The sequence below is a fragment of the Perognathus longimembris genome, chromosome 1, assembly GCF_023159225.1.
Source record: "Perognathus longimembris pacificus isolate PPM17 chromosome 1, ASM2315922v1, whole genome shotgun sequence".
In the NCBI taxonomy this organism is placed as follows: Eukaryota; Metazoa; Chordata; class Mammalia; order Rodentia; family Heteromyidae; genus Perognathus; species Perognathus longimembris.
The window spans coordinates 79,125,575-79,148,526 of NC_063161.1; the positions used below are offsets into that span (position 1 = coordinate 79,125,575).

A 22,952-nucleotide genomic window follows, 5' to 3' on the forward strand; every position below is an offset into this window, starting at 1 on the left:
GGACTCATCTCCAATGAACTGTGAAACCTGAAGTAGAGCTGTGCCCCACGTAGTAGAGTGCCAGCCTTGAGCAAAGACACTCAAGGACAGCCCCCAGGCCTTGTAGTTCAAACCACAAGACTAGCACAAAAGCAAAAGCTAGCACTAGTAGCAAAAGCAAAACAACAACAGCAAAACCGGTCCACAGGTGCAGCCGGAGCAGCTTGCTGTTTGCGCCACGTAGTTGGATGCCGACATCTGGGGTCAACAGGAAGTGTGAAGAAAAAAAATTCTCCCAGATTTTAGGGACAGAACCCCCCTGCTAACCCAGATCTAAAATAGATGACTTTTCTATTTTTAGCAGCTGACCTACTTAGGTAGTATCCTAAGCACAGGCTAGAAAGGTTTCTCTTACTGAAAAGAAAAAAAAAGAGAGAGAGAGAGAATCAGATGCCCATTATCTTCTCAGGAAAGAGTTATGTTCTTTTCTTCCTTCCAGAGGGTTAGGAGTAGAGGATATTGGGGGAAGCGCGGGGGGGGGGGGGGGCGCGTTTAAAGGCCATGAGTAGCTGATAAGTTTATGAGCAGTTCTAGACCAACTTGGCATCAGAAAGAAGCATGTTAGCCTAAGACAGTCATTACCCAGTCAACATAGCTCCCTGGTCTCTCTCTCTCTCTCTTTTTCTTTTTTTTTCTTTGCCAGTCCTGGGGCTTGAACACAGGGCTTGAGCACTGTCCCTGGCTTCTTTTTGCTCAAGACTAGCACTCTACCACTTGAGCCACAGCGCCACTTCCGGCTTTCTGTGTTTATATGCTACTGAAGAATCCAACCCAGGGCTTTGTGCATGCTAGGCAAGCACTCTACTGCTAAGCCACATTCCCAGCCCCATCCTTCTTTGATCCCATCTTTGATTGGTACATGAGGAGCTACTTCTGAATGCATGGGCCACTCTGAATTGTGTGTGTGTTTATGTGTGTGTGTGTGTGTGTGTGTGTGTATCTGTGCATGTGCATGCATGCATATGTGTGTGTGTCCATACTGAGATTTGAACTCAGGGTCTAGTCGCTGTGTGTGTGCACACTCACAAGCCAGTCCAGGGGCTTGAACCCAGGGCCTGGGCACTGTCACTGAGCTTCTTTTGTGCAAGGCTAGTGCTCTTGAGCTCCAGCTTTACTTCTGGCTTTTCAGTGGTTAACTGGACATAAGAGCCTCACAGACTTTCCTGCCAGGGCTGGCTTTGAACCGTGATCCTCAGATCTCAGTCTCCTGAGTAGCTAGGATGACAGGCGTGAGCCACTAGTACCTGGCTTACTTCCCAATGTTTTTGTTGGTTAATTGGAGATAAAAGAGCTTCTTGGATTTTCCTGCCTGGGCTGGCTTTAAATGAAGATCTTCATTTGTTTTGTTTTGTTTTTATTTTTTTGCCAGTCGTGGGGCTTGAACTCAGGGCCTGAGCACTGTCCCTGGCTTCTTTTTGCTCAAGGCTAGCAATCAGCGACTTGAGCCACAGCGCCACTTCTGGCTTTTTCTATATATGTGGTGCTGAGGAATCGAACCCAGGGCTTCATGTATACAAGACGAGGACTTTACCACTAGGCCATATTCCCAGCCCCTAAATGAAGATCTTCAAATCTCAGCCTACTGATGGGATTGCAGCCTTCCTTCCCTCTTTCTTCCTCCCTTTCTTCCTCCCTCCCTCCCTCCTTTCCTCCCTCCCTCCCTCCCTTCCTCCCTCCCTCCCTCCCTTTCTTTCTCCCTCCCTATCTTCCTCCCTCTCTCTCTGTGCTCCTGTCCCCTCCCTTTCTCCCTACTTTTATCCCTCCCTCCCTCCCTCCCTCCCTCTTCCAGTCTCTTCCTTTCTTTGGATGGGACCTAACACATGCTAGTCAAGGCTTCTACCACTGAGCTACATCCCCAGCCCAGAACTGCGGGTTTTCTGACGGTGCCTTCCCGCAGAGTGAAGTGGCAGACTCCCCCCTCATGCCCTATGGCAGTGGGGTGCTGTTCCACGAACCCCTGTCCTCTCCCGCAGAGTCCCTGGAGAAGTGGGAGCGGCTGACGGTGGCCGATGCCCTGGAGCCTGTGCAATTTGAAGATGGAGAGAAGATTGTGGTCCAGGGGGAGGCGGGCGACGACTTCTACATCATCACGGAGGTGAGTCCTCACAGAATGCGATGCTCTGGGCTCTCTGGGCAGGCATCACGGGGTGAGTGCAAGCGCCACTAGGGGGCCTCCTCCTCCATCCCCTGCTTGGCACCTCCATCTCACCCCCAGGTCCCCCACCCCGACTCCACATGCCTTACACCCCTGATACAACACATCCCCCTCCCTTGAGATAAAAAATAGTGACAGGAACACAGACAGCCTTGTGAGACACACACACACACAGATGGGTGGACAGTATCCACATCCAAGGCTGGCTTTGATGTGTGGGGAAATGGTGTGGACCTAGGGAGCAGCACACCGCGGCGCTGTGACAAAACTCCTGAGTCAGACAACCTAAAGAGGAAGGAAGGTTACTGTGGCTCTTGGTTGCAACTGTATGCAGTTGCCAGACTAGACACTCATAGCTCATGCCTATAATCCTAGCTAATGAGGAGGCTGGGATCTGACGATCATGGTTCAAAGCCAGCCCCAGCACCAAAGTCCATCAGACTCTTTTCCCCAATTAACTCCCCCCTCCCCCAAAAAAGAAAAATCTGGAAGTGGAGCTGTGGCTCAAGTGGTAGAGTTTGAGTGAAAAAACTAAGGGAGAGTGCCTAGGCTCTGAGTTCAAGTCCCAGTACCCCTGCCCCTCCCCCTCCTCACAAGAATACAGAGGAAGGTAGCTTTGGAAACCTGAGGAGAGGCCATCACAGCCCTCATGTAGAATTCAGCCCGTGCTAACCTCCCAGGCCTCCCAGGTCTGCTGTGGACTTGATCCACTCCTGGCTGTGCCAGGGACCCCCTTGGCGGCCACACCAGGCCATGGGTTATTGTCTGCCCAGGCCACAGGACAGACTCCAGGGGCAGGCTCCAGGGCAAGGGCATTTCACATGTCTGCTGGATATACGAGGAGCTCCTCCCATCCTAGCTCCCATCTAAGACCACCACTTCCCATGCTTCTCCTGGCCCTGTGTGGAGTGTGAGACTGACCTGATGGAGCTCCATGACCCCTGAACCCCAGGGACTGACCAACCCTTCCTCTCCGCCATGGTGGGTGGCTGCCGTTTCCCCTGTGGGAGTCCCAGGAAATGGGGCTGGGCTGGAACCGCCCCCTTCCAGGAACTCGGGCTTTGCAAAGACGTTTATAAAAGGTCAGGAGTCATTAGGTTCATCTTGCTTCTGAGCATGAGGTCAGCATCATCAGGATCATGCCCTCCTTGTCCCTTGTGCTGGGGCCAAGGGACAAAGTTGGCACTCCATCTCATCAATTACATACTGCTCGGGCCTCTGGCATGCAACCTAATCCTAGAACAACTGTGCGTCGTTCGTCTGTCCTGGCAATTTTAACTCAGAGCTTCACACTTGCCAGCCAAAGGGCTCTACCCCTTAAGCCATGCCCCAGTCCTGCAAAATGTGTTTGAAGCTGTTTCCTTAACAATGTATACACCCCTTTCCCCCCTCCCACTCCATGTTCAGCCAAATCTAAGTCACCAGTTTCCAGCCACTGTGGGCCACATGGTGTGAGCCAACCTGGCCACACCTGAGCCAGGTGCGGGCAGAGAGAGGCACCCAGTACCCCCCCCCCCACCCCGTGCCCAGCTCAGCTCTCTGAGCCTGCCTCTCACTCTTGCCTTCTTCCAGGCTGCCCTTGAAGCCTGTTTGTTTTCTCACTGTTGGGCCACCTTGTCCCCCTCTGTCTGGCAGCCCCGCCTCACACTCCTTTAGTTGTGACTCCCCCCCCCCCCCCATGGATTCCTTTAGATGTTTTGTGCCCTTGGCAGGTTGCAGAGGCTCTCTCCTGTCTCATCCAGGAGATCCAGAATACACCGCCAGCTCAGCTCGTCCAGGCCCTCTGCACCAGTCTCTCTCCAACCCCCACCCCACCCCTGCCTTCCGTCCTGGTGGCCTCAGGATCTGGGGATGATTTTCTGCTTCGGCTTTACTGTAAGATGCTTTCAGAGCTGATTTCCAGTGCATGTAAAAAAAATCCACCAAGACTTCACACCCAGGAGCCAAACTCCATGGCATTCCAGAAGGCAGAGCAGAACCCCCATTTAAATGTCACCCCAGGGGACCTCTACAGGGTAGACCCCCCCCCTGCAGCAGGATACTCCCCTGGCTCCCCTCTCCAGGGGAGGTACAGGGGGCCTAGTGGGTACAAGGCAGCCCCTGTGCTGGGCTGTACCAGGACCCAGAAGCTGGGGCTGCCAGCTGTTCTAAGACCTCATCAGTGTTCACATCTCCTGACGCCGATTCTGCCCGGGAAAATGGAGGAGGGTTTGGGCAGGGGCTGGGTGGGGAGGAGGGGGCTCAGGGGCTTGTGTTCTGCTGCACATTCCTCCATGCACATTTCCAGGCTCTGTCTGAGCCCTCCAGGCAGCCTGCAGGCAGCTGGACCCCTGAGAAACGGTTCCCCATAAAATCCCCAGCTCACTCCCAGCCAGGAGGCCTGGAAGGCGTTGCCATGGGAACACGGGAGTGGATTATCTCCTCACTTAGGAAATTAATTTTATGAATGTCCGCAACATCCACAGCCGCCCTGAGGCCTAGGAACACTCTTGCCTGCCATCAGAGCTTGTTCAAAACCCAGAGAGAAAACCAGGTGCCCGTGGCTTACACCTAAAATCCTAGCTACTCAGGAGGCTGAGTTCTGAGGATTGCAGTTCAAAGCCAGCCCAGGCAGGAAAGCCCGAGAGACTCTGATCTCCAATTAACCACCAGAAAACTAGAAGTGGAGCTGTGGCTTGAAGTGGTAGAGTGCTAGCTTTGAGCAAAATTGCTCAGGGATAGCGCCCAGGCCCCAAATTCAAGCCCCACACCTGACAAGAAAGAAGCAAAGAAAGAAAAATGAGAAGTGGAAGGGGGAAAAAAAAACGACCCAGAATCAGCAACAAATAGTGTAACAGTCTCCTGCAAACAAGTATGGAGAACATGGCCTTCCTTGCCTGGGATCCCTTTTCTCACCCTTCTTGCCATGCTGCGCGCACATTCTAGATGAGACAGATGTGCAAAGTATCTACTGTATTCCAGGGTCCTGGATTCCCCGTGACTCCTGGGTTTGCAGAAGAGGAACCTTAAATACCGTGCAGTGGCCGTTGCCCTGTGGACAGATGTGGTGGGAACACCCTAACAGATGTACAGTTCTGGACAAATTGATTTGCAGGACTGCCAATCCTACTGACAGTGCTGGGCTGGCCAAGAGGACCATGGGCACAGGCAGTGGGTTAAGGGCTTCATGATGGGGTACAGCCCCTCTACGGCTCTCCCTATAGGCCTGGGGGTGCTGGGGATGGGGCCTGTTCAAGGTCAGCAGGGCTCTGGTGGCTATGTCTATAATCCTATCTACACAAGAGGCTGAGATCTGAGGATTGTGGTTTGAAGCCGGCTTGAGAAGGAAAGTCCTTGAGACATTGCTCTCCAATTAGCTTCGATGTCTGTCCAGAAGCAGATGCTGGAGCCCCACTCCAGACCTCAGGCCGCAGGGACCCCAGGAGAAGCCATAATAAGCAGGCAGCCAAGTCCCCACCCCCACCCCTAGAGACAGAGCCACAGGGCTGCCTGCCCCCCTGCTTGGGGCTCCTGTGTTCTGCCTGGGGTCCCTGTGTGGCCAGCTTTTCTCAGCAGATGACAGGGAAAACTGAGCCGCAGAGAGTTGTGACCATAGCAGGGTATGGCCTGCAGGCTCCCTACACCCCCCTCAATGTCATGTCCTTGATTCCTGAGGGCTGTGTAGCCCCCGCCACTCCCCCCCCCCCAGCAGCTATATGTCCATTGAGGACAGGCTGGCCTAGGGAAGCCCCTGCAGGAGGGGCTGTTCCTTGGGTCCCAGGCAGGGGCTAACAGCTCCGGGCTGCCACCCTGGGCCCTTTCTGGAGCCCTAGCATGGGAATTCACAGGAATGTTCTGCTTTCCCATGAAGCCACTGGGCCGTGCCTCCCCTAGGGCCCACAGCTCATGGGCCAGCCATTAAAGCTGACCTCGGCCACCCACCCACCCATGGGGAGGGGGGAGGATGTCTGTCCAGGTGTGGTGAGGACTCTGCAGCCAGGCTGTGCAACAGCTGGGAAGAGCTAGGCAGACAGGAGTTTTGCCCCCTTAGACAGACATGAGAAGCTATTTCTCTACCCCCACCCAGGACATTTCCAGTATGCCCTTAGTTCGGAAACTCTGGGAAGAGTCGCCATCATAGGGAGCGGCAATTGAATGTCCATGGAGGAAACAGGTTGAAATTGTCTTATATGTACGAATTAGTTTCAGTTGTAATATTTGCTTTCTTCAAAGCTTTGGAAAGTGAGCCAGGTGTGGTGGTCATGCCTGCGATGGTGGGATTGTGAGTTCCAGGCCAGCTTGGCCTACTGAGTAAAACTCTAGTGTGGTGGCATACACTTGTAATCCCAGCACTTGAGAGACATTTGACAGGAAGATCTCCAGTTCCAGACAGCCTAGGCTACATAGAGAAACCGAGCTTACAAAAATGACAAAACTTGCCTGTGGTGGCTCACACCTATAATCTTAACTACTCAAAGAGACTGAGATCTGGGCGATCATGATTCAAAGACAACCCAGACAGAAAAGTCTGAAAGACTCCATCTCCACTTAATTAGCAAGGCTAGAGGTGTGACTTAAAGGTCAAGCTCCCTTAATTTATTCCTCCACCATTACTGGGGTTTAAACTCAGGGCATCATGTTTGCTCCACTGTCACTTTACTACCCGAGCCATACCTCCAGCTTGGCTTTTAGTGGTTGTTGTTGTTGTTTTTTCAATATCTGATAAAATTTAATTCAAGGTGAAAAGCATCAGAGAGAACAAAAGGAACACAGCAAACAGATATAAAGAATAACTGATGGAGAAAATAAGCTGCTCACAAAATGCACAAGTGTAATAAAAGGCAACACTGATAAGGCCGTGGAAATAGGCACATTAATTCTATTTGAAGATTTAACCACAATTCTCAGAACCTTGTCAAACATGAAAAGCAACTAATAATTCTATTAACAATTTATCCCAATGAGTTTAAGCTCTAGAAATACATAGGATTTTAGAGTTAACAAAGAATATAAATTCTTTCTAATTTGGGGCAAAGCATCCATGAAAAGCTTGTATGAGCTGTGATCCCCTCAAATAAAAGAAAACAACAGTAAATTCTGAAGAATCAATATCAGGCAAATTATGCTTTTTAAAAAAACAAATGAAAAAGAACTAGAAATCAATATTAGCTGGTTATTTTGGAAATGGGGTCTCCCAGACTTTGTAGCTCAGGTTGGCTTTGAATGGTAGTCCTCTGGATCTCAGCCTTTTGAGTTATCTAGGATTCCAGGTGTGAGCTGCAAGTGCCTGGCTCCTACAAATTGAGTGGACATGGTCATCCTAATCCCAACCCATCACAGATACCTGGGGTGTCATCTGTCAGGCCCCTTCTGGGCTGTCTTTGGTGGGCTGTGGCCTGGGTTACTTTAGACTCAAGTTTAGGCTCGGTGGTGAGAAATGTGGAGAACAGGATCCAGATGTTTTGCAAGTGTGTTTTTCTGGTCCTGAGCTTCAGCTCCACGGTTCCCCTGTTCTGGCTGTTTCCATGATGGCTGGGGACAGGGCTCTTGCAGGGGAGCTTTTTTCCAGCTCTCTGTGATAGAGCTTCTGGGTAGCCTCTGGTTGGGACTTCCTGGGGGGCCCTGGCAATGGAAATGCCAGCTCTGGATAGTCTGTTCGAGGACAGGGACAGCCACTGCCTGCCCTTACAGCCTGTGGCTCATGCCTGACACCCTACCTACTCAGGAGGCTGAGATCTGAGGATCGTGGCTCAAAGGCAGCCTGGATAGGAAAATCCATGAGGCTCTTATCTCTAGTTAAAAACAAAACAAAACAAAACACCCAGAAGGGGAGCTGTTGAGCAATAAAGCTAGCTCAGAGACAGAGCCCAAGCTTGAGTTCGAGTCCCAAGAGCAACACCAAACATAAATAAATAAGCCCACGGTTCACAGCACCTGCCTGGAGGCCCTTCTTGGGGAGCACAGAGGTCAGCTCTCCCCAGGGCTGGAGAGCTCAGGGCTATACACGGAATCTACCTCAACACAGATGTGGGGAGAGAGGGAGCTCTGTGTGGGTGGGTGTGGCCACTCCCCCCCTCTCCTGGTGCTCCTAGGGTGAGGGCACTCCCTTGTCTCCCTCCCTGCCACCCTTGGCGGCATGGAGGAGTGGGAGCTGTTTACCCATCCTGTCCCGGTCCATCCATCAGCTGAATTCATAAACACACCAAGGCCTGGGAGCCGTGCCGCCTGAGGGGACCTGAGTGGGAGCTGTACCCCAAGACTAGCCCGCCTCTTCCAGACTGTGGAGAGACGAGTTACTCATTAAGCTGGGCACAGCCTGGCCACCATGCTGACAAGGCTGGTCTGGGGAACGGGGTGAAGAGCCCACCTTGTAATGAATTACTGCTCATGCCCCGCCAGTGATTCTGAGGGGGTGTCCAGGCATGCACAGATGACTCTGGGGACCTGAGCTCAGGGGCCTTCAACCTCCCCTGCCTCTCTGGCTGTGAGATGGGACAGGTAATTATCTGGATGCTCAGTGGGCCTTGTCTTGGGGACTGGAAACTTGGTAGAGATTGAGGGGGGCCCCCAAGATTGGCCTCACACACTAGTGGGGTTCAGTGTCAAAAGTGGCATGGAAAGCCATTCCCTCCATTTTCCCTAGCCTGAAGGTGACAGTCAGAAAGGACGCTGGATCAGACAGGAAGACAGCGATCTTGGTGGGGGGGGGGCCCTGTGGGCTGGAACCCACACTCTCCTGGGGTAGCAGGCGTGAGCATGAGAGGCATTTAGCCACCAGACAGCCCCAAGTGTCTGTAATATTTGTCTCATTTGTGGCAGCCTGTGATATTCTGCCCACGGCCTCTCTGGTAATCATTGACTCAGGCGATGTCTGCAGACCCTGCACCCCTGTTGGGGAGTCAGGAGGGGCCATGGCTGAGCAGGTGTGTGACCCTGAGACTGAGCTCCTCTCCCTCCCCCAGCTGCCTGACCTTGAGCCTGATTCAAGGTCAGCCACAAGCACTATGACCATTTATGACAACCTCCCCCCCCCCCCCCCCCCGCAACATCCAGAGTCTAGACTGCCAGCACAGCAAATGTGCCTGGTGCTGAGTGAACCCCCGTTACTGGAGCTGCTGTGTGTGTGGAAATGGGGTTGGGGTCTCTGGGAGAGCTTGTTGGCCAGCTTGCGATGACACCCAGATGCTCAGACTTGGAGGCCCAGGGCATCTAGGAAGAGAAGAGACAGTGAAAGTTTCTATGGCCACAGGGGGAAGGAGCCTCTCTCCCATGCCTCTCCCCACATCTGCCCAGCCTCACTGACTCTCACATCTCCATCTCACAGGGCACTGCCTCCGTCCTCCAGCGCCGGTCCCCTAACGAGGAGTATGTGGAAGTGGGACGCCTTGGGCCCTCGGATTACTTTGGTGAGTCAGGACTCTGGGTGGAGAGCAGTAAGGGGTTCCTTGGGCCTTGGGGTGGGCCCTGGGATCAGATGAAGACCTCCAATTGCGATCCAGGGCTGAGCCACTGTCCCTAAAGGGATGTGATAGCGTTGCCGTACCTGTTGCCTGTGAGGCAGTGCAGAACAGCTTTCAGATAAACAAAAAATACTCAGCCGAGTGCCAGTGCTCATGCCTGTAATACTAGCTACTTAGGAGGCTGATATTTGAGGATCACAGTTGGAAACCAGTCCAGTCTGGGCAGGAAAGTCGGTAAGACTCATCTCCAGTTAACCTCCAAAGTTGGAAGTGGAGCCGTGGTTCAAGTGGTGGAGCACCATCTTTGAAGGAAAACGCTAAGGGTAATTCCCAGGTGCTGAGTTCAAGCCCTAGTTAATGACACAAAGGGAAAAAATCCAAACAAACAAACAAAAATAACCTTTCAGTTTATATAAATATTGCACAGGATATACTTGTATTAATTTTGTGTGTGGATTTTTTTTTTTAATGTGTATTCCAGTACTGGGGCTTGAACCCAGGGCCTCATTTTCTCACTGGGCTTTTTCACTCAAGGCTGGTGCTTTACCATTCCAGCCTTTCCTCTAGCCCGGCTTTTTTTTTTGCTGGGTAATTAGAGATAAGAGTCTCGAGAACTTTCCTGCCTAGGCTGGCTTCGAATCATGATTCTTGGATCTCAGCCTGCTTAGTAGCTAGGATGACAGTCATCAGCCACCAGCTCCCAGCGTCTTTTGTGTGTGGATCTGAAATTCCTGATTTTCCTGGTGCCCCTCTGTGGTGGATTTTGTCCATCCTTGGCACAGGCCTGACTCAGCTTGATCTTTCCTTCAGGTGAGATTGCTCTGCTCCTGAACCGGCCACGTGCAGCCACCGTGGTGGCCCGAGGCCCCCTGAAGTGCGTCAAGCTGGACCGGCCCCGCTTTGAGCGCGTGCTGGGCCCCTGCTCAGAGATTCTCAAAAGAAACATCCAGCGCTACAACAGCTTCATCTCCCTCACTGTTTGAGCTTTGCTGGCACCTTCAACACCCTCCCTGCGTCCCAGCCTAGGAGCTGGGCCGGGAGGCTATTGGGTGGAGTTGGCATCCTGGCATGGTACCTCCCCTTCCTCAGGACTCAGTCATCACCTGTGCATTGCAAAAACAATCAGCAAGATGTACCCCCAGACTGAGGAGTCCCCTGGGTCAGCCTCCCCTCCCTCCCTCCCTCCCTCCCTCCCTCCCTCCCTCCCTCCCTCCCTCCCTCCCTTCCTCCTTCCCTCCTTCCCTCCCTCCCCTCCCTTCCTTTTAGCTGAACCCTGAGGCTGTTCTTGAGGCTGTGTGGGATGATTGTGGAATGGGGGTGTCCCCAAAAAGACATTCGGAAGAGGGCCTCAACCACCACATTCCCAAGGGGTCCCTTGAGGAGCCAGGTGGGTTCTAACATCCTGACTTAAGGACCCATGTCATGTGTGCAGAGAGAACAATGGAGGAGGAGGCGGGCCAGGGCGGTGGCTGGTCCTTACCCCTCGTGGAAGTGGGTCCCCAGCTGTTTGGGACGATTGCCAGTGCCCCGTGTCCCCTCACAGATGGGGTTGGGGCCTGCTGAGTCTGGTGTGCACAGAGCTGGGTCCCCTGTTCTTGGAGTCAGAGGACACAGGACGATGTCAGGTTCCATTCTTCTGCCAGTGGCCTGTGGAGGCCCTTGAAGAGAGAGAGGAGGGATTTCAAGAAGGTTCTAGATAAAGCTGGAGGAGCCACAGATCCTTCTAAGCCAGTCTCCATCGTTAGCCATACAGACCCCAGGTCTGAGCCCCAGCATAGCCTGTGTGTCTTCTGTTTAAATCTCCATTCCCCCGACTGGAAGGGAATCCAGCCTTGTGCCCCACAGCCCTCCGCCCTCATGGACCAGCTGGAACCTCAAGAGTGTCCCCGGTTTTGTGCTGATAGGAGCTGCCCAGGCTTGAGTGGTCTTGTGGGTACCTGGAGCTGCCCAGCGCTGCCTCTGGGTCGTGGACACACAATGAAACAACCCACCTGCCCTCGCCCCTGACTTGACATGCCCGTCCAGGAGGGCGCCAGTCCCTCCCTGCCTTGCCTGCATCTGTGGACTCCGGGCCCTGGGAACCTGCTCGCCTTACTCTTATTTATGTCCCCAAGTGCTGCATGAACCATAAAACGTGCAATGAAGAGCCTCTTTGCCTTTTTTGGAGGGAGGGGAGGGTGTTTGAAATCTGTTATGAATACAGTTGTTTTCTTTTTCTTTTGTGCTGGGTATTAGACCCAGAACTCAGGGCCTCATGCTCTGGTTCAGCTTTTTCACTCATGTACCATACTTTACCTCTTGAGTCACGCCTCCAGTCCAGCTTTTTGCTGGCTAACAGGAGATCAGAGTCTTCAGGATTTGTCTTCATGGTCTGGCTTCCAACCCAGATCCTCATATCTCAGCCTCCTGAGTAGCTAGGATGACAGGTGTGAGCCCCAGGCACCACCCATGCTTTTAACCATGTTTAAGCCTGGTTTTATCTGGGTTCTCTGGGGGTACAGCCATGGTCACCTCCCACCTGCAGATGACCCCTCCTGCTCCCACTTTTCCATGTTCAAGAACCACACATATCCAAAACCTTATTTCAGTCTCTTTTGTGTGTGCCAGTACTGGGGCTTGAACTCAGGGCCTTCAGTTTTCCAATCAAGGCTGGGACCCTTAACACTTGGACCACAGCTTCACTTGCAGCTTTTTGCTGGTTAATTGGAGATTCATGGACTTTCCTGTCCAGACTGGCTCTTGAACTGTGATCCTTAGATCTCAGCTTCCTGAGTAGCTAGGATTATAGGCATGAGCTACTCATACCTGGCTTCATCTTTGATTTCTTTTTACAAGTTTTTTTTTTTTTTTTTTTTTTTTTTTTTTGGCCAGTCCTGGGCCTTGGACTCAGGGCCTGAGCACTGTCCCTGGCTTCTTCCGGCTCAAGGCTGTAGCACTCTGCCACTTGAGCCACAGCGCCGCTTCTGGCCGTTTTCTGTATATGTGGTGCTGGGGAATCGAACCTAGGGCCTCGTGTATCCGAGGCAGGCACTCTTGCCACTAGGCTATCTCCCAGCCCTACAAGTTTTTTTTTTAATAGTTTCAGTATAAATGCCTTTTGCTCCTTTGATTACATTTATTCCTAGCCATTAGACAGGTACCCAACCTCCCAAGCCCACGGGGGTTCAGCCTACAGGATCCTATAGGCTGCTCCAGGCACGGGGGCTTTACCTGGGGCTGTCCCCTGGGCCCTGGCTGGGGTATGAACAGCCTGGCTCCCACGTCTACAATGGAGGTAAGGACCATTCAAGTGGCATGGTGAAATGAGGTCATCCTTGGCAAGTGCCTGGGCTGGACCCCACCCACTAGCCCGGCTGGGACGATGGCCTTGGCTGCCTCTCCAGACGGTGGACAGTCCTCGCCTCCCCCTCCTCCCGGCTCAGCTGAATCAGCCCTGTGAGTCACATTGAGGTCAGGCAATTCCCTGCCTCGCTGGGGAGACAGGAAGCCCCCCCCCAACTGTGTCGGCCTGGAGCCCCCACTCTGGGGGTGGGGGAGAGGAGGGTGATTTCATGTCTGTGGCACCCAGAGCCTGCCATGGGGAGCCTACAGGGCCATGGAGGCGCCTGGGCCTCAGATCCAGACAGAGCTCCTGCATGCTATTCACACCTCCTTCCCTGACCCTAGCCACACTAATGATGATGGTTCTCAGTACTCCTTACTCTTGGGGTGTCTAAAGTAGAGACCCCTCCCTCCACCCCCCATTGCCAGTGTCTGACTCTTCAGCTGGCTCTAGCCCCAGCTAATCCACAGGTTTTCTTTCTTCAAGAGTCTGACCTGTAGCCAGGTGCCAAGGCTCATACTTGTAATCCTAGCTCCTCAGGAGGTTGAGATCTGAAGACCAAGGTTCAAGGCCAGCCTGGGCAGGAAAGTCCACGAGATGCTTATCTCCAGTTAACCACAAGAAAACCAGAAATGGAGCTGTGGCTCAAAGTAGTTGAGAGCTCGCTTTGAGTGAAAGAGTTCAGGCACAGCGCCCAGGCCCTGAGTTCAAGCCCCACAACGGACACAAAGAAAAAAAGAAAAAAGAAAAAATGAATCTGATCTGTCCCCCCTCTGGAGGTCTCTTCTTCATCTCTCAGGCTAGAATTAGAGACACCGTGGCATGCCTATGGCCCACTCAGACCCTCGGTTCCCTTAGATGGAAGTTGCTTAGCAAAGTCAGGTCTTGTATGTATATGCTGGACAGTGGGATCCCTATTTGTGACATATTCAGCCAGGAGGGTCACTTCCCCTCCCACCGTGTGGATCCAAGCAGGGTTTTCACCCTATGTCAGGCCTCCCTCCACAGCGGAGGCCCAAATTCTTCCTCTATAGACTTTCCTTTAGACCTCCAGCCTCCTTGTCAGCCTGGAGGACCAACTTCTTTTCAGAATTCTTATTTTCTTTTTCTTTTTTTTTTTTTTTTAGATCTGAAGCTGGGACCAAACTCAGTACCTGACATTTTTGCTCACTGGCTGGTGTTCAACCAACTGAGCCATACCTCCAACCCCTCAGGAACTCCCTTGGTATAGAGACTGGTACCTGCCAACTGACTATGTACAAATCAAGGAGGGCTGGTTGAAGCCTAGAATTAAAGTTTCCCTAAGCTTGTCTTAAATTCTGATTTTCTTGCTATGGAGCTTGGGCTGGCCTGGAACTCGAGTTCCTCTTGCTTCAGCTTCCTGACTACTGGGATTGCAGGCAGGTGCCACCATATTTGTTTCTGATCTTAGTTCTTTTGGGCTGTGTGGCATCAGACAAGTTCATTAATGTTTCAGAGCCCCAGTAGCCTCATCTACGAAGCACAAATCGAGATTGTGTGAAGTAGAAGGAAGTCAGAGTGTAGTATTGACTGACCTACCTTACAGCTAGGCCCTCTGGCTTTACCCACACATGTGAATTAAGCCAAGTGCCTGTGGCTCACTCCTGTAATGTTTGCTACCCAGAAGGCTAAAATCTGAGCACCACAGTTTGAATCCAACCTCAGCAGGAAAGTCCTTGAGACTCATTGCCAATTAACCACCACAAAGCTGGAAGTGGAGCTGTGACACAATTTAGAGTGACAGCCCTGAGCAAATAAATAAATAAATAAAATCTTATAAATAGTACTTAGGGGGCTGGGAATGTGGCTTAGCGGTAGAATGCTTGCCTAGCAGGCATGAAGCCCTGGGTTCAATTCCGCAGCATCACATACACAGAAAAGCTCTAAGAGGTGCTGTGGCTCAAGTGGCAGAGTGCTAGCCTTGAGCAAAAGAAGCCAGGGACAGTGCTCAGGCCCTGAGTCCAAGCTTTAGTACCAGCACAAAACAAAAACAGAAAAAGTGAATATGGGCCCAGGCAGCCAGCATCCTTGGGCTCAAAGCACTGTCTTTTCCAGGGCTTGTAGCCCTCACTGCCTTCAACTGAGATGCTACTCTGTGGCTGACTCAAGGCCGCTGTGCTGAACATGCACTGCCCACTCCTCTGCCTGGAGCCCTGGTCTGGTTTGCCATTGCATGACATCATCGCTTGTGGCAAGCACCCCCGATCACATGACCTGTTGCATAAGGTCTGGGACCCCTGACGTCTGCCTGGCTTGGCTCTTTGAATAGCCTACTCCAGGCCTCTGGGACACGGTTGGCCACGGAGCAGCAGCTGCTGTGGTCATGTGTCCAGGTGGCTCCTGGGTGGCTCTGAGCCTTCTGTGACCGAATCTCAATGAGCCACATAGCATTACTTGTGTTGACCTGGGGTTTCAGAAAGGGCAGACACAGGGGCCTGCTATGGGAGAGGGGCTCCTCTAGGGCTGCCAGGCCTTTGAGGGGCCTTAGATCTGCCAAGGTCTCTACCTTCATCCAGCAATAATGCCACCTGAAGCCCAGCCCTGGGCTTGAACTCGGGGCCTTGTGCTCTTGCTTAGCTTTTTCCACTCAAGGCTGGTGCTTTACCACTTGAGCCACAGTTCCACTTGCAGTATTTTGGTGGTTACTTGGAGACAAGAGTCTCACAGACTTTCCTGCCTGGGCTGACTTCCAATTATGATCCCTAGATCTTAGCCTCTTGAATAGTTAGAATGACAGGTGTGAGTCACCAGCGGCCTGGCAGGGGGCCTGGTCTGGCAGGAACATGAAGTGGCCATTAAAACATCTGATGCCAGGCTGGGAATGTGGCTTAGTGGTAGAGTGCTTGCCTATCATGCATGGAGCCCTGGGTTTGATTCCTGAGTACCACATAAACAAGAAGAGCAGGAAATGGTGTTGTAGTCCAAGCAGTAGGGTGCTATCCTTAAGAAAAAGAAGCTCAGGGACTGTGCCCAGGCCCTGAGTTTAAGCCCATCCACCCCCCCCCCCCACAACTGGAAAAAAAAAAAAAAAGCAATGCCACCCACAAGGCAAGGCAGCCCCCCTTCTACTTAGCCAACTGGATCAGCCTTTCATTCATCCCATTCATTCACTCCCTCGGTGGCCTCCAGGGGCTGGGGGGTGGGGCTATGCACCTCTCTCTCCCTTTAGGCCTGTCTGCCCTCTGTGGTGTTCCTTCTGGCTTTCATACTCACACAGAGCGATAGCTGGAGGACATGCCAGCCCTTGTTGAGCACTGATTCCTCCCTGTGGCCCTTTGAGGTGCATTTCACACCCAGGGATGCTGAGCCTGGAGAGGGGAGGGAAGTCCAGCCCCAGCCTGCCCTGCCCTGCCCTGCCAGCTCTGCCTGCCTCTGGGCTATACAACTGTTTATGGGCCTGGCACTGCCCTCTGGGCCTTGGCCAGGCCCTGCCCCTCCCAGATGGCCACACCTCCATGGGAGCCTCTGGGAAATAGAAGCCCAGGAAACACCCCATTGGGCACCGCCGAGAGGGGGGAGACACTAGTCACATAGGCTGGACAGTGGCTTGGATCCCCTCCCCCCTACCCTGCCCTCTGCATGTGCTGGGCAGGGGGAGGGGGTTGTCCCTGCAGCCCCTCAACCCCCTGCTTCTACCTCTAGGCTTGGAATGAAGGCTGGTGTCCCCCACGGTTGAGTGACACCTTCCTGGGCTTGACAGTAGCAAGTGATACCCTCTCTTGTCATCGAAGGTCCAAACAGCAGAGGAAGGGGGCCCTGCTATGGGGACCTGCATACCAGTGGGTCACTGGACACTGTGTTGAAGATATAGGGGGACTCTGGGGCTTCCAAGGAAGCAGCCTAGACGCCCCTCCTTACTTGTGAATCAGGAAGGGAGCTTGAACTGCACTCAGAGGGCCAGAAGGCCAGGTGAGGACTGACCGGAGCTGTGGAACCCCTGTGTGGAGGATGGGCACTCCATGCCCTGTGGAGGGGGTACCCTGACATATAGCCATGTAGCCACCCCCACCCGCTGGGACACCCGCTGCGGCACCACCACCCACCCACAGGGCAGTCGGGAGTGGACCATCCTGAGCATTTTTCTTGCTGGCTACTTCTCCCCTTGAGCCATCAGGAAGAAAGAGGGAGAATGGGAGAGGGGCGGCGGGGGCGGGGGGAGGGACTGCTGAATCCCCATAACTCTGGTAGACTCTGGCTTAGTTCTGCCTTTGGCCACCCCCATTCCTTCAGCCAAGGCTGGATCCCCAACCAAGAGGGGCTGGGAGGGACTGTGGCCACGGACAGGGTAAAGGAGTCACCCCTCCTGGTGTGGAGGGGGGGAGGGGCAGGGATCTGAAGTGCTCAGCGCCCTCTACTGCAGGCAGGCCCTGGCACACCAAGGACACACATTGTGCCCTTGAGGATGCCCAGGCCTGAAGCCCGTCGGCCCCTGTGTCCCCCACCCCCACCCCTCGTCCCTCAGCGTGGCTAGCAGTGGTCACTCTTCCTTGAATCCAGGGCGAGTCCTCAGAACCCCAGATCCAGTAAGGAAGGGCCCCCTTCTGTGGGCACAGCAAATCTGGAGCCCCACACCCCCCATCTCTGAGCCCAGCCTCCCCACTCAGGAAGTGATGGGCTGGCTGGCAGGGGAGGAGGGGGAGGGGAGGCTAGGGGAATTGAAAGTGCATTCCAGACTGGTGACACAGTGCTGTGGCCAGGGGCCAGGGAGGGTTCAGCGGGTGGCACCCAGGCCTGTCAGGAAGGTCCCCGAGGGGGAGGTGGGATGGGTGGGGCCTGGCTAAGAGGGAAGAGAAGATTCCGCCCTGAGGAGAGCTCCGGCTGCCTTTTTGTAAGATTGGGCGCCGAGCCACCTCTGCCAGGAAGCCCTCTCAGATTTTTCCTGGCCCTAGACCAAGGGCTCCCTCCTGTTTAGGCCTGAGCAGAGCCGGTTGGTCCACTTGGGCCTCAGTGGAGATTTGGGTGCCTTTTGTGGCTCTCCAGGAAGGGTGGGGGCTGGCCACATTGACTACTTGGCCTTTTGGAGGCCCTTCTTACCCTGGCTCAAGATGAGGGTATGGAGTCAATCAATGTGCAGGTGGCTCAACCTAGGCATGAAGAGGAGGTGCAGGGGAGGAGGACTCGACAAAAAAGTGGGGGCCTGGGGGGCTGAGAAGACCATGGGGGTGGGGAGAGGGGTGTCTGACAAGTTGGGAAGCTGAGTCCTGGCGGGTGGGGTGAGCTGGTACTGGCAAGGATGCCAGTGTGTCAGAGAGCACAACACCACACATAGATAAGGAGCAGGCCTGGAGAAGGAGCTTCCTCAGTCCCAGGAGACAGCAAGGGAAGCACTTTCCCCCTTCTTTCTACTCAGCATGAATGAGGAACCTACCCTGAAGGAATCAGAATGGACCTCTGAGAACAGAGCTGGACCCTTGATCAGACCTTTCCTGAAGCCTGACCTCTGGGCCCCTAAGTGAGCTTTGTTGAGTATGACAGTGTGGGTTGTTTTCCTTGCTTGAAGGTGAAAGCATGAAAGCGTTCAGCTGAGATAGGTCAACCATTAAAGGCAGCTTCAGACTTGTTTTACTTTATTTTTGTTCTTTGGTGCTGGTCTTAGAGCTTGACCTCAGGGCCTGAGTGCTGTCCCTGAGCTTTTTGGCTCAAGGCTGGTGCTCTACCACTTGAGCCACAGCTCCATTTCTAACTTTTTGCTGGCTATTGGGAGATCAAAGTCTCATGGATTTTTTTTTTTTTGCCTGAGCTGGCTCGGAACTGTGATCCTCAGATCTCAGCCTCTAGAGCACCTGAGATTACAGACATTAGCTACCAGCCCAGAGCAGGACTCACAACTGTATAGGGTGGAGAAGCCTAGCATGCAGATCTGGGCCCCGAAGTGCCGCTGTAGTTCTCCATAGTTGGCAATCATTTCTCTGAGGTGAGCTAGCAGGCATCTGGGCAAGCCCTGGTCACGTGGGCATCGTGTCCCTAATCCCTGACAGTAAAGCCTGGGTGCATTCTAGTCCATACGGAGCTGGTAAGGTGTGGCTTTGAGCTCTGCGGTCATGAAGGAGGATGGCAGTGAAGCCAGAGGCAGGTTCTGTAAGACGGCCTGAATGCCTGGCTCAAGCCATCCCTGAACTCCACAGTATGTGGAATCAGTACTCTCTTCTGCTGCCTTTGGCTGTTTTGAATTGGGCTCCAGTGTCCCAATGCCCCTAGACCCCACCTGCCCCATGCCCACCTAGTCTCTAGACACGAGGACTCTGGACCCCACCTAGTGGGATGTGGCTTTTCTCCATCTCAGCTGTAAAGTGTCATAGAGGAGAAATGGACAGGCTGTGTGTGTGTGGGGGGGGGACTAGGTTCCTTTTTGTCCTTTATTCTCCTCTCCTCTCTCACTTCTGCTCTCTTATATGTCCTCTTCCCATCCCATGAAAGAGTCTCAAAGACCTTTCCATTTGGAGCCAGGGCCCCCTGCCTTAGGGAGGTCCCCCAGCCCACGTAGTGTGTATGGATGTCTGCTCGGTTCTGGACACAGCTGTGGACAGCCAGTCCCTCTCGCTGTCCTTTGGTGTCACATCTGTTGGCTCTGTGCCTTGTGTGTGGCAGGGCCCACGCTGGTGTCCAGCCTCTGGATGCAGCAGGGCAGTGGTGGACCGCTGGAGTGGAAGAACCATCGCTTCCCGGGTGGGGACATGGAGGCTCTGAGCCCCAGTGTGCATCAGAGGGAGCAGGGGCTGGGCTCCCTTGAAAGCCACAGTGTGGAGCCGTCCTTGCTGAGCAGAAAGTCTGTGTGAACGGCGTCATGTGGCAGAATTGTGGGGAGAACACTGGGGCCCAGAGATAAGGCTCTCTTGTCATTGCTAGTCAATGAATGAATACATGAATGAGTGAATTCATTCATTAGCTAGGTGTTTCTGGGATTTGAACTCAGGGTCTCCCTTCTGCTTGCTAGGTTGGGACTAGGAACTGTCGCCCAGAGATGCTTCGAGCTCGCCCATGCCTCAGTTTCTGCTCTGTGGAGTCCAATCTGCAAACGTCAATAATGTGACCTGGGCTGCTGCCGCTTGATCTCTCGTTGGAGCCTGGCTCCATGTCTCCTGCTTCCTGGTCATCTAGAAGTCTGAAAGAGGACAAGAAAACTGGGCAGTAGGAAGCAGTATTTGATCATTGTTTTTAATTTAAAAATTTTGCAATTTTACAGAAGACAATAATGGCTATTAGTTTGTGTATATCCATCCATCTGTCCATCATCTATTTATCATGCATCTATACCTACCTATCATCTATTTAGCTGTTATTATCTATTTTTTTGTGGGTGTTGTGTTGCATCTGGAATTGAACTTAGGGTCTCATGCTCCTGCTTGGATTTTTTCCCCCTCAAGCCTGGCACTCTACCATTTGAGCCACAAGCTCCATTTCTGGCTTTTTGCTGATTAGAGATAAGAGTCTTAGAGTTTCCTACCTGAGCTGGCTTTGAACGGATTCTCAGATTGCAGCCTCCTGAGTAGCAAGGATTACTTTGCTGTCATTTATTTATCTCCAAAATTATTAACTGCTCATCCATGTGTCTTACCTATCTTATGATCTATGTACATATTTATGCAATCTTACCTGTTTATGCAAATGTATGCATCAGGTATCTATTACCCATCTACCTACCTACCTATGTCTGTCTGTCTAGCCATCCATCTTTGATACATCATCCATCTGCCACTCCCCCTCCCGGCCTTACAAAGCAAGCTGTGGATATCATGCCCACCCTTCCAGGTCTCTGTGTCCACAAAGCCATCTTTCTTATGCTTTCAGCACACCATCGCCTCCAGTGACGTGGCCTCTATGCATGAAATCCTCTGGCATCTCTCAGTGTTTCTCTAGCCCTGCAAGCCGCCCTCATCTGCTAGATAAGGACCCACGCCTGAATCTGCAGACCTGTGGCCTGATGTGACTCTGAATTGCTCTCATTGCTCTAAGGTCCAGATTGGGTGGGGTATCTATAGCTCAGGCCTGTCATCCTAGCTACTCAGGAGGCTGAGATCTGAGGATGGCAGTTCAAAGCCAGCCAGGGCAGGAAAGTTCATGACAGTCTTATCTCTAACAAACCAGCAATAAGTCAGAAGTGGAGCTGTGGTTCAAGCAGGAGATGACAGCCTTGAGTGAAAAAGCTAAGGGACAGTGGGCAGGCCCTGAGTTCAAGCCTTGGGACTGGCACCAATAAAATAAAAAAGGACCAGACTCTGAGGTGGCTTGGAGGCTTTGCATCACCATGCTCATCCTGACATTTCCCTGCAACAGGCAAGTGCTAAGAGCATGGGACTCCATGGTACCCCAGTGGTTTAAGACAGAACACCCTCTTACGTTCTTCCTGCATCTCCCTATGCCAGCTACCCCTGCTCTTCTGTGGTCTGTTCCCCCAAACTAAGCACTGGGACCCTAGTAAAACTTTTGCTGCCCCTTCTGTTTCCTCCTCTTAAGTGTAGATAGGCTGGACTTGGCTCTGATTCGAGGATGGGGGCTGTAGCTTGTTTTGGGCTCTGGGAGTGCCCAGGAAGCCCTCAGCTGTGCAGACTGTGCTATGCAGAGGGGACCGCATGCACGCATGCAAGGAAGCCCACGTAGGCCATGCCGAGGCCACGGCAGAGCCACCATCTGCTCAGACAGTGTACCCAGCTCCTCTAGGCTGGGGACCCTGGGCCCCACATCCTCCCTCATCCATGCTGTGCAGGAATCAGAGCTGTCCAGTGGCTTCAAAGTAGAACAAAATCCAAACCAGCCCGGGCAAGTAAAACACACCTGCAATCTCAGCACTTGGGAGGCTGGGTGGGAGGATGATCGTTTGAGGCTCGCCCCAAGGGTCACATAGCCAGACCCTGCCTCCACAAAACAAAACAGAACTCCAAATTCCTTTCTTTCTTCATTCTCAGGCCCCTGCGGTCAGCTTGGGAACCTAGCTTTCCCCCCCCCCCCCCCCCACCCCGCGTCTCCTTACCCTGCTCAGCTGTGTCCTTAAACACACCATGCCAGTTCCTGCCCTGGGCCTTCGCACCTCTTGTTATCTCCACCTGGAATGTGCTTGGTTTTCGCTCTCCTGAAGACTGCCTCAGTCTCCAGTCAGCTCGTCATCCCTTTCCGGCCACATTCAAAATGGCCCACATTGACCTATCACAATGACTCGTAGTCACCTGTTTATTGTCTCCTAGATACTGCAGGTGCCACAGCTCCTGTGTATGTGTTGCATGCCCAGTGCTAGTGGGCTTGAACTCAGGGCCACATGCTCTTTTTGGCTTTTCTATGCAAATCTAGTGCTATACTACATGAGCCACAGCTCCATTGCCAGCTTTTTGCTGTTTAATTGGAATTAAAAGTCTCTTGGACGTTTCTGCCCAGGCTGGTTTCCAACTGAGATCCTCTAGGTCTCAGCTTCCTGAGTAGCTAGGCATAGTCCCTGTGCCTGGCTTAGTTTTTAAAATTTGATTTATTATTATTTTTATTTATTATTATTTGTCAGTCCTGAGACTTAAACTCAGGGCCTAGTGTTATCTGGAAGTTCTTTTGCTCAAGGCTCTATCACTTTGAGTCACAGATCCACTTTTTCTTGTTTTTTGAGTGGTTAATTGGAGATGAGTCTCATAGGGGGGAGGCTGGGAATGTGGCTTAGTGGTAGAGTGCTTGCCTAGCAATGTATGAAGCCCTGAGTTTGATTCCTCAGCACCACATACACTGAAAAAAAAAAAAGCTGGAAGTGGCACTGTGGCTCAAGTGGTAGAGTGCTAGCTTTGAGTACAAAGAAGCTAGGGACAGTGCTCAGGCCCTGAGTTCAAGTCCCAAGACTGGAAAAAAAAATAGTCTCATGGGGGCTTTTCTGCCCGGGATGGCTTTGAACCATGATCCTCAGACCTCAGCCTCCTGAGCAGCTAGGATTATAGGCATGAGCCACTGGCACCCAGCTGATTTCAGTTTTTTGAGATACTTGACAATGTAGTTCAGGCTGGTCTCG

General features: G+C 52.8%; 1 protein-coding gene across 1 annotated transcript in view; it reads left to right on the forward strand.

Annotated features, from left to right (window-relative positions):
• Positions 1-10,823, forward strand: part of Prkar1b (protein kinase cAMP-dependent type I regulatory subunit beta) — a 76,065-nt gene extending 65,242 nt beyond the window's left edge. Inside the window, exons 9-11 of the mRNA XM_048351391.1 lie at positions 2,013-2,134; positions 9,498-9,579; positions 10,444-10,823. Of these exons, the coding sequence (XP_048207348.1) occupies positions 2,013-2,134; positions 9,498-9,579; positions 10,444-10,616 (377 nt within the window). The 3' untranslated portion in view covers positions 10,617-10,823. The remainder of the gene's footprint in view (positions 1-2,012; positions 2,135-9,497; positions 9,580-10,443) is intronic.
• Positions 10,824-22,952: the final 12,129 nt, after the last annotated feature.